The sequence below is a fragment of the Octodon degus genome, unplaced genomic scaffold (assembly GCF_000260255.1).
Source record: "Octodon degus isolate 3935 unplaced genomic scaffold, OctDeg1.0 scaffold00082, whole genome shotgun sequence".
NCBI lineage: Eukaryota > Metazoa > Chordata > Mammalia > Rodentia > Octodontidae > Octodon > Octodon degus.
Genome location: NW_004524658.1, coordinates 11,505,307 through 11,516,384, shown reverse-complemented (window position 1 = coordinate 11,516,384; position 11,078 = coordinate 11,505,307). Strand labels below are relative to the sequence as shown.

Sequence of the window (11,078 nt, the reverse complement as noted above, 5' to 3'; positions counted from 1 at the left end):
TTTTTAAAAAATGCCTGTTCTGGGGCCGGGGAGATGGCTCAGTGGAATAAGCACTTGCCTGGCAAGTGCAAGGGCCTGAGTTCAATCCCCGGTTCTACAAAAAAAAAAAAAAAACTAAAAATGCCTGTTCTAAGATTGAATTAACTGAATTTAAACATCGGCTTCCTCCCTGGGGTGAGGATAGAGCTTGATAACATGAGTAAAGCATCTGCCCCTTGCCAGTTTGGTAGTGAGCACCCAGAGGTGCCAGCTGCTCGCTGCATTTTGCTCCCTCTAACCCTGTGAAGCTAGGTTCCTGTCCTGTGGAGCAGGAGACTGTCTCAGAGTGACCCAGGAACATGAAGAAAGTTTCTGGATGTTGCAGAGGCAGAATTCAGAACCAAGGTGTCTTGGTTACTCTTCTCTCATTGCTGGGACAAATACCTGACACCCAAATTGAAGGAAGGAAAGGTTTATTTAGCTCAGAGTTACTGGAGGTTTCTGTCCATATTCAGCTGGGTCCAAGGCAGAGCAGCACACAGCAGAAAGCAACTCTTCATGGTGGTGGCAAAGAGTGAGAGTACAAGGGAGGAGAAGCAGCTCAGGCAGCTAGCTTCTCTTCCCTCCTTACATTATAATGCACATTACCCACCCCAGGGCAGGTGCAGCATCCACACCAACAATTATCAATCACAAACTCCAGAAGCTGCCCCAGGACTGCTTGAGGCTTTGCGGGGGACACCTAGACACAAACCATAACACAGAATATACCTGGGCATTCTAATAAAACCTTTGCCAGGAGTTCTTGTTCCACCTGCCAGGGTCATCGGCAGTGGGCTTTCCTGATGGTGGGAGAGACCACCACATCTAGGATGACAGAGAAAGCTGCCCAGCCTCGAAAGGCAACAAATTCCCAATAAACATCTTTAAGTTTAGAAAAATTAAAAAGGGCCAATTTCAGCTGTGAGATGTTTTTTAAAGTTCTTTTTTTACTCCCAAAGAGTAGTAAATTCTGTCCCATGTGAATAAATCTATGCTTTTTAAAAAATGTGCATGACTTAGGAAACATGCAACGCACCAGGCCTCTCAGTGCCTCTGCTCTGTAAATGTCATCATCTATGCAAATATCAGTGTCTAATGCCAGCTTACGGAAGTTGTAAGAATTGTGTTTCTTTAGTAGCCAGAGGGCAGGCCTCTGGGGTTGTGTCTTGGGAGGCTGAGGGGGTAACTTTTAAACTAGAAACTTTGGCTTTTCTCCTCTTCTTGCATGAGCACCCAGCAGTGCTGAGAACTGTGATGTCTCGGCTCCATCAGTCAGGCTGAATTTCAGTTCTGATCAAATAGCCCTTCTGGGTGTGGCTTGAGTTTGGAGCATCTTTGTTGGAGTCCTCAGGACGTTTCTCTGCTCTCTTTCCATGCTGTCTACATAGGGGCTGCTGTAGGACAATGGTTGAAGTTTTAGTAGTGAAAGAGTTCAGTAATGTTGGCCTTGAACTTAGAAGTTCATTTTACTAATTTAGGATTCTGGTTTACAGTGCTGTAGTACTGGGCAAATTGAGAACTCTGTAACCCACGGCACAGGTAGAGTTTGGGTTTTTTTTGTTTTTTTTTGGTATAGAGTCTGCAGGGTCTACAGGGTCTCACTATGTAGATCAGACTTGTAGTGATTCTCCTGTATTCAGCCTTCCAATCGCTATGATTACAGACACGCACCACCACGCCCAGTGTCAATTGTTGTCTCCATGTGCCCTGGGGACAGGGCCAGCATGGCATACCCGTGATCAAACCCTGGCTGCTGTGCTCTGCCTAAGCAGGTGCTTTTAGTCCACTGAGTTATCTGGACAGCCCTTAGGGTTTCATTCTTGTAATAGGCTGAGTCTCTTTTTCCTTTAGATGGATAGTATATCCCAAAGAGAAAAATAAATGAAAACTTTAGTTTCACAAATGTATTGGGCTTAATAAAAAGATAGTACAAAATAAGAATTGGGCTGAATATTGTGTCATTTTCATTGCATTGCGCCTCCTAACACTTAATCTAGTCAAAATATTTTCTTTCATTATATTGCTACATTCCAAATAATTCATATGTTTAACTGTATTCTGGTGTCTAAGTTTATATCTGCAATGAGGCACCAAGAGTGTGCATCAAATCCTATGCAAGTGAAAGGAGCTCACCCCAGCATACTGCTGAGGATGTGAGGATCTAAGAAACTACACCGCGTCTCACTGAAGCTGTTCTGTGTTCTGTCTCCAGGGTTCAGCGGATTCCTACACAAGCAGGCCATCTGACTCTGATGTCTCATTGGAAGAGGACCGGGAAGCAATTCGGCAGGAGAGAGAACAGCAAGCAGCCATCCAGCTTGAGAGAGCAAAGGTGACTTTCTTCCCTTTCTTTGTTTCAGTGCTTCATGCTTTCAGGAGCTGTCAGTTGCCCTTGCCCTTCCTTGTGTTTTTCTGAATACTCATTTTCTGGTCTTCCTGCTAAAACTCCACATGTCAAGGCTCTCTGAGGTTAGTAACATCCCCAAGGGGCCAGTCCCCCTTTTATTTTTAGTTCGATGGTGAATTACTGGTCATTTTCCAGCTTATCAATGTGGCAGTGTCAAACTCGCCATGCCCATGTTGGCAAAGAGCTTTCTGCTGTGCCAGCTTGAGCACCTGCCTTTGGCTCCTTCTTGTCCTTTAGCGACCACACATGCCTTGTGTTCTCTGCAGTGCCCTGTAGGTTCTTACATACTTTTCTCTAGGTTTTAGTGCAAAGTTCAGAATTTTATTTTTGCTTTGTTGACATGGAGTGACATGGGGAGGAATGCCCCATTCATCATGTTTAGCCAGGCTGGCCCTCCTTTCTCCTGGCAGGACAAGGTGTTCTTTCTGTGTTGAATTTTAAAAGCTTTCAGATCTGAGTCTGTTTAAGAAATATTTTGCTATTCTTCCCCCAACCCCTGGATTTGTTTTGTTTTTGCTTAATTCCTAGCATGTGTTTCTTTCTACATATTAAAGAGGAAAATGTATAGGAAATACTGTACCTTCTCTACCTGCCAAAAAGCCAATAACCCAAGGTGAGAACGTATCTCTTACCATTTAAAATAAGTAGCTTTTATGACCAGTGAATAAACTGTCTGTACCTCTCTCCATCCCTGCCCAGTACCTTAGGAGGTTGTTCTTTAAGATTTTGTGAAGAACCACAGGAGAGGAACAGCTGGTAGGCATGAGCCATTTCACAGTCATCTGTGCAAATTTCTTGATAGCACCTAAGAATGTAAAGCCCAGTGGAGATTTCTTTTTGCAAAATGATATCCCTTACTGTCTGGTGCTGTCAGTTATATTATGATCCATTTCAATTGAAGAATTCTCCTGCCCCATTCTGCCTCCCTCCATTCTTATTCTCCGGTTGATTCTATCTCTAGTCCAAACCTGTAGCATTCGCTGTGAAGACAAATGTGAGCTACTGTGGTGCCCTAGACGAGGATGTGCCTGTTCCCAGCACGGCCATCTCCTTCGATGCCAAGGACTTTCTACATATTAAAGAGGTAAATGTATAGGAAACACTGTACCTTCTCTACCTGCCAAAAAGCCAATATTTGCGAGTATCAGCTCTGAGCCAAAGTCATCGGAGAGAGACCTGAGGTGCCGTCAACCTGGTGCCTTTTTAATTTCCACAGTCATTCATTCTCACCAAGATTTAGAAGCCTGAGTTCACTGCCCTGCATCATCACACACTCATTACAACATTGGATCCTAGTCAACCTTTAAAATCATAGGATGGATTGAAAATGATTCTGTGATCCTTTCACTTCTTTTTTCCTGCAGCATTACATATCAAACCTAGGGCCTTGCACATGCTAGGTAGACACTGTACCTCTGAGCTATACCCAGCTCCGCTCCTCTCCTCTCCTCTCCTCTCCTCTCCGCTCTTCTCCTCTTCTTTTTTTATTGCAGCACTGGAGGTTGAACCCAGGGCCTTGTGCATGCTAAGGTATGTCCTCAGCCCTCCTGGCCCCACCTATTAATCACATTGTACTGCCACAGAGCCATAGAACTATCAGTCCAACTTAGAGAAATGCAAGTTTGATGGCTTGGCACCTACAGAAAGGACTATAACAAGGGTGTTATAATTATGATCACTGAGCTATAGTCCTATGAACTGTGATCTTGGGACCAACACAAGAGTGTTAAGGGCAAGCCAGATAGCTCAGCAGACTAAAGTGCCTGCTTAGGCAGAGCACAGTGGCCAGGGTTCAATCCCTGGTGTACCATGCTGACCCTGCCCCCAGGGCATGCTGAGACAGCAGTTAAGACTGGGTGTGGTGCCGCACACCTGTAATCCCAGCACTTGAGAGGCTGAAAAACAGGAGAATCACTGTAAGTCTGATCTATGTAGTGAGACCCTGTAGACCCTGTACTAAATAAAAAAAAAAAAAAAGTATAGTCATTAAAGGAAAGTGTTAAAGCTAAGAAAAGGACAGAAGACTGGGAAACAGAGCTTTGGAGCTTGGGCAATATGAGGAAGATTTATAGCAAGTGAAATGTTGACATCAAAAACATCCATTGGGGCCAGGGAGATGGCTCAGTGGAATAAGTGCTTCTCTGGCAAGCGCAAGGGCCTGAGTTCAATCCCCGGTTCTGGAAAAAAAATCCATTTACTCTGCCTATGTACACTGACATTCTACTTTATGTCAGACATACTGGGCATTGGTTGGATCAGATATGAAGATCAGAAATAAGGATCATGTACCCATGGACAGAGAGCTCTGAATTTAGAGGGAAGAACAGATAAACATACATAGTTTCCACAAAAGAGGATAAATTCTATTATAGAAACACTGGGTGGGTAATGTGAGAGTGCAAATAAAAGGAGAAGAGACTGCCAGTTGCTAGGAAGAAGGTCAGGGGACCAGAAAACCCTATAGAGGTAGCGAGGCCTGAACAAGGGGCCAGGACAAGGGGTAGCATCTGGCAGAAAGAATGGTCACAAGCGTTCTTTGAACAGATGGACAGATGTGACCAGTGTCACAGGTTAGAGTGGTAATTGTAAGGGGCAGAGGAGCATTGCACAGGGCTGATAATACCAAAGGCTGGACAGCTACAGTGGCCCAGAGAGCAGGGGAGAGCAGGCAGCTGGGAGACAGAGTGAAGAGTCATATACAGCAGTTTGGAGATTTCATATGGACCGAGGTGGTGGAGTGTGAGAGAGACGGATCACTTGAAAAGACAGAGGGTAGTAGAGAAGGCAGAGAGGTAAGCAGATTTGTTACAGGAGCGAATTTGCTTAGGAATTCTGCCTGTGAGTTCCTGTACCTGGGGCATGATGGAACTCCTCACAGAGATGCTCGGAAGGCCCTTACCTAGATCATCTAGAGGCCAGAGGAGAGGAATTGTAATATGTTTTTTCTCAGTGCTTTGAATTGAAAAGAAGAAAGGTTTCCAGCCAGGGGAAGATATTAAGATTGAAGAAACATTTTTGTAATCTGCTGTATACTTTTGCATTTTAGGATGAGAAAGATTCTATTTTCCATGCTGAGATACTGAACCCAGAAACTGTTTTGAAAGACATAGGGGCAGCTCATCAAGTGAGAGGCTGGAGAAGAGGGGAGGAGACAGCAGCTGGAGAATGGACATGGGACTTAGGCTGAATCTGGGGCAAGCTCCCTCTGAATCTCCTTGTTCTGCACAGAATTTTCCAGTGGGGCTGGAGGGTACACAAGGAAGGGTGTTTCCATTTGATGGTCTCCATTTGCTCTGCTAGGGGTGAGGGCTGAGAAACTGAACCTTAAAGGAAGAACAGTGAAGTAAAACCTGAACACACTGCCACTGGGGCTGCCTGCACAATGAGCTTGAAGATTATTATTTTATTTATTTATTTTAGCAGAACTGGGTATTGAACTCAGGCCCTTGCGCTTGCCAGGGAAGCACTTATTCCACTGAGCCATCTCCCCAGCCCTGAAGATTATTATTTTTAAAACTGCATTCTATAGTCCAGATTAGTTGCATGGACATTGTGGGATTGTGGAGAAGGAAGCCAAACCAAGGAGGTGGAGGACACAGTGGACACTAGGAAATGTACTTAACATGTGCTTCCTGGGGGGTCGACACGGACTGGGCATGAAGTCAGGAGCAGTCTTCCTTGCAGGTGGGAGCTATTAAAGGCCCTGCTCATGTTGACATTAACAACTGACAGAGAGAGAGATGGGCACAGGGGTAAAGTTTCTGAGGAGGCAAGAAGGAGGGGAGCCAGGCCCACACTGGACCTTCATGTGACAGTTCAAAAAATGAGTTTGTGCACAGGTAGCTCAGAGCCTTGGTGATGGGAAACTGCAGGAAAACCACATTCATGACTTCTCTCTTGATGGCATGTGAGGTGATGCTATCTGCATTTACCTAGATGATGAGGAACTTCAACCTGCAATGTGCCCGAGCATCCTCATGCTTACCGTGCCTCTGCCTTACCATTTGCATAAAAAATGACCAAGCCCCTTTGTCCCATTCATTAGCTGCTAAAAGGATGTCATGTGCATACTCATTCACACAAACATTCCAGCCTCGTTCCATTTTATTGTTTTCCCATATTCTACCAGTATTTTTTCTTAATTACTATTATAATTATACATGTTTATGAAGCACATTGTGATTATTTGATACGTGCATATAATATATAGTGATCAAATCAGGATAGTTAACATTTTCATCACACAAAGAACTTTTTTTTTTCACTACATTCTTTTAAAAAGCTTTTGAGTCAGATGTTGTGGCACATGCTTGTAATCCCAACACTCAGGGACTGAGGCAGGGGGATCAACACAAGTTCAAGGCCAGCTTGAGTTACCTAATACCTGAAAAAAAAAAAAAAAGGTTTTTTTTTGTTGTTGTTTGTTTGTTTGTTTGTTTTTGTGCGGAACTGGGGATTGAACTCAGGCCCTTGAGCTTGCCAGGGAAGCACTTATTCCACTGAGCCATCTCCCTGGCCCCAAACCAAAGTTTTTGATTAACACATGATATTGTACATTTGTTGAGTGTGGTGCTTTAGTCCATGTACACAATGTGAGTAGGTACTGAGAACATCTGGATGATGAGCATTTTCCTCAACTTGTCATTACTTTGAATTTGGATTCCTTTGAGCTCCTCCCTGTCAGAATTCTAACTTGTCTCATTGGTTGCTTTTGGATCTGTGTTCTTATTGATCAAGAACTTTGTCTTCAGCCTGGCAGTTTGATATGTGGAATTGAGTTGTTAATCCTGGGTAGATGAGAGCCACTCATCTTTTCAGGTCTTGAAAGTTCAGATTATCAAAATCGTAGAAAGAAAAAGCACCAGTTATATTAGGAAAATCAAAATAAAAACGTTGGAACAACACTAAGATGACCTTTTCAGAAAGCTGGAGCAAGCTCCCTGAACATCAGTGATAACAAATGCACTCAGTTCTGTCATCGAGCTGTAGACTTTTTTCTCATAATCACTGATGCCATTTCTTATGCACCATTCTAAATATTTTGTCAATAGTGAAATAACTTAAACCCCCAAAAAAGTGACAGTGATGCTTGTCCCTGTTGCTTTATGCTTGATGTTCAGGAGCTGAAGGATGACTGAATCGAGTTCTTTTATTTACATTGCAACTATCTCCACTAGCCCAAAGAATTTTCACATGAGTCAGAGTCTCCCTGTACTTTAGCTGTTTCTGTGAATCAAGTTAAACCATTTTGGGAAGTGTATTAACAAATTTAGGAAACCCTTTAATGTCACCTGGGTACCATTTAACAACTTAGTATTGCAGTAGACTAACTTAATTTTGAGAAATAACTTGAGCCCTAGGATACCATGACTCACGGTCTGTTTTGTCCCAACCACAGTAAACCTTAAATTCCAAACCTATGGTCTAATGCTTCTGAAACGGTCCACTCACCTATTCTTACTTTCAAAATAAATTGGCCTGTTATTTTAGTCCTATGACCTGAAATAAAAGTTGGGAAAAACTAAGACCCACATGGTTCAAGATTTTCTTTTAGGTCAACTAATGTTTCTTCAATAGAGCCTCATATCTCGTGTTCTCCATGCCTTGTGTAGGAACTCTGAGCATGATAGAGACCAAATCAGACTCTATAATTTCTTTAGAGTGTGAGGCTCTTACTCAGAGTTATTCAGAGTTACTCAGAATTTCATGCTGTGATGATTGAATGAAATCATCCACTCTTTTTTCACCATATGTCAGTATTACAGGCACACAAATCCTATTTTTCTCAGAGCTAAGCAAAATATCCTGTGTATAGTCATTACATGTGAATGATAGATAGATAGATAGATAGATAGACAGACAGAGACAGTTTCCTTTTTTTTTTTTTTTCTTTTTTTTATGAGCAGAATATATTTATTGAGAGAAAGCTCCTGTCCAAGAGAGCGGGTAGTTCCCTGGGAAGCTGTCTCTTCCAGGGACTTTTATAGTGTAAAACCATGTGAGGCTAAGGTAGAGAGAATGGGAACTCGCTTAGGTGGGCAGGAGGTGGGACAAAACTATGGTCAACCAATGGGATTATATATGGGACAAGGTCTTTTCCTGTTGGAATGTGGGATAGGGTCTCTTTCTGTTGGGAGTTGGGCTAGTGACTCACTTGGGTCTTTCCAGGTGATTGATACCTATTTAGAATATCAATCCCAGGTGCTACTCGTTTAGCATTTGTTTGGCCTTTAGGTCTTTAGGTCTGGTTCACAGCAGGAGCATCCGCCCCTCCCACAGTTGTAAGGCATCTCATCTTCTGTGCTGTCTCCTTCAAGGGCCTATCCCTGTCTGACTGCCTATAATATTTTTATCTAACTCGGCTGCCTGCAATATTCCCCCCTCTGAAGAAGTAACCTGAACTGCCGTTAAGGGAAATATGGACGAAGACGGCTCTGGCTTCTTCATGCTGAAATGGGTAGTAGTTGTTGACTGGCAGTCAGATATGTTCTTCAGAGGTTTTATCTAAAGGCCCTTGATAGATGACAGGCATTTTTCTCTTGGGTAGACGTATAGCTTTGAGTCTGGAGGAGACAAAGCCAAAGAAACAAGTCAAATAATCACAACAGGATAATTATGAAAAAGATGAGTTAGAACTTTTTGTAGGTTTATTAGCAAATATCTCTTAAATGTGAGGTTTAATCCCTTTTATCTTTTATGGCCATTGTATATTATCTCAAACAAACTGGCCTTTTATATTTTACCAACTCTATTATTACTTGGGGCACATGGATTGCCAGAAATAGGGAAAACACTGAGTACTCTAGTTTGTATGTGGGGTCACTGGCTGGGTACCTACCTGTGGAGGGCCACCGGAGCAGCTCTCCTTGAAAGAAAAGCGACTATCTCCATTTTGACTGAGCATGACCCTATTTCCTATGTACAGAGCTGGCTACTGTAATCAGTTGGCCTTAGGTAAATGTAGGCCACCTACCTAGCTCAGCTCACAATGATTAGAGACAGTTTTCTGACAAAGACAATAAAGGAAATTTTTTGAACCATCTCTAGAAATTTTATAGGTTTGATACCTGTTTTCTAGAAATGGCCTAGCTGAGCCTTCCTTGGAGGCAGATGGCTTGGGCTAAACTGCTTTCTACCTAGCATCCAGCATACTAATAGTTATAAATGCAGTTCTGGTGACCCATTGCATCAGGCTCTAATGATAGAGTCCCACCCTACATGGAGCCTTTGTGTGGACTCATGTCCCAGGTTTATAGGAAACATTATTTAGGTAGAAATGTTAGGGTTCATGTTGACTCCAAGATACTTGAACCCTAATGGATTATTCCAGAATTCCACATACAAGTATTTAATATGCTCAGGCTTTGTAAGAACAGGCTAGCTTTTTTTTTTTCTTCAAATAGTAAGATGGGCCATAATATGCAAATTGTATTTGAAAGAAAATAGACTACAGAGAGCATTTTAAATTTGTTTTTGTTTTTGACACAGGATCTTGCTATGTTTGTTAGGATGGCTTCAAACTTGTAGTCTTCCTGCCTTAGTCTCCCAAGTGCTCGGATTACAAAGGTATGCCATCAAGCCTGGCAGCACTGTGAAACTTTTACCTCAAAGCTTTTGACAGCACACTGTTATTGAATGTATTTCACCTGAGACATACTTACCTTGCTTTCCAGAGTTCCATTAACACTGGTATTCTGGCTGATAAATTCTTTAAGTGTTGACTAGGTCTTCTTCACAAGGACCAAAGGAGTCTAAAGGTTAGGGCTTGACCTCACTAGGTGCTGGAGAACCATTGCCTCAGGTTAAAGCTAGGCCAGTACCTTTGTTTGTTACAAAGACAAGTTGTACTGAAACATAATCACAGCTACTTGTTTATGTGTGTCTGTGGCTGCTTTCACAGCAGATTCAAGTACTTATGGCAGGGACAATATGGCATGCAAAGCCTGAAATATTTATTGTCAAGGCCTTTATAGAAAAAGTCTTCAGAGCCATACTTCACTCTATGAGCCTGAAACATGTATTACAATGTATAACGTATAATATAAATAGTACTTATATACAAGATAGGCCATATGACACAGCGGTATATCATGCAAATGGTGTTTTGTTCTTCTGGTCTCCTGAGATTAATTACTGTTATGTATGGATAAATGAGTTAATATTGATAGTAGTTTTCTTTCTGTACTCCAGAAATACAACAATGACTGGTGGATAGGAAGGCTGGTGAAAGAGGGCTGTGAGATTGGCTTCATCCCAAGTCCACTCAGACTGGAGAACATAAGGATTCAGCAGGAACAGAAAAGAGGACGTTTTCACGGAGGGTGAGCTCCCTTCCTTTCTATAGGCTTTTGTTCAGTAGGAAGATTAGACAATACTTTCAAATTTGCCTATTTATTATGTTAAAAATGTATGCATTTTTATTTTGTGAAATGATAAAATGAAATTTAATAACAAAACAATAACAATAGTTAAGATATTCCATATCATCTTTGAAGTGGTTACTCTGAAACAAAAAAGATTCTTACAAAGAAATAAACAGATAATAGCAGAAAACTTTTCAATTAAGAGAAACTAGTAGGGGCTGGTGAGATGGCTCAGTGGTCTAAAGCACTTACTTAGAACAAGCTAAGCTAAGCAAAGCACAGGGACT

At 42.2% G+C, this 11,078-nt stretch overlaps 1 protein-coding gene across 3 annotated transcripts in view; it reads left to right on the top strand.

Moving 5' to 3' along the window:
- Positions 1 to 11,078, top strand: part of Cacnb4 (calcium voltage-gated channel auxiliary subunit beta 4) — a 313,335-nt gene that overhangs the window by 256,531 nt on the left and 45,726 nt on the right. For all 3 annotated transcript variants that reach the window (XM_023721339.1, XM_004636661.2, XM_023721338.1), the window contains 3 exons: positions 2,234 to 2,353; positions 3,390 to 3,512; positions 10,619 to 10,749. In XM_023721339.1, the coding sequence (XP_023577107.1) occupies positions 2,234 to 2,353; positions 3,390 to 3,512; positions 10,619 to 10,749 (374 nt within the window). The remainder of the gene's footprint in view (positions 1 to 2,233; positions 2,354 to 3,389; positions 3,513 to 10,618; positions 10,750 to 11,078) is intronic.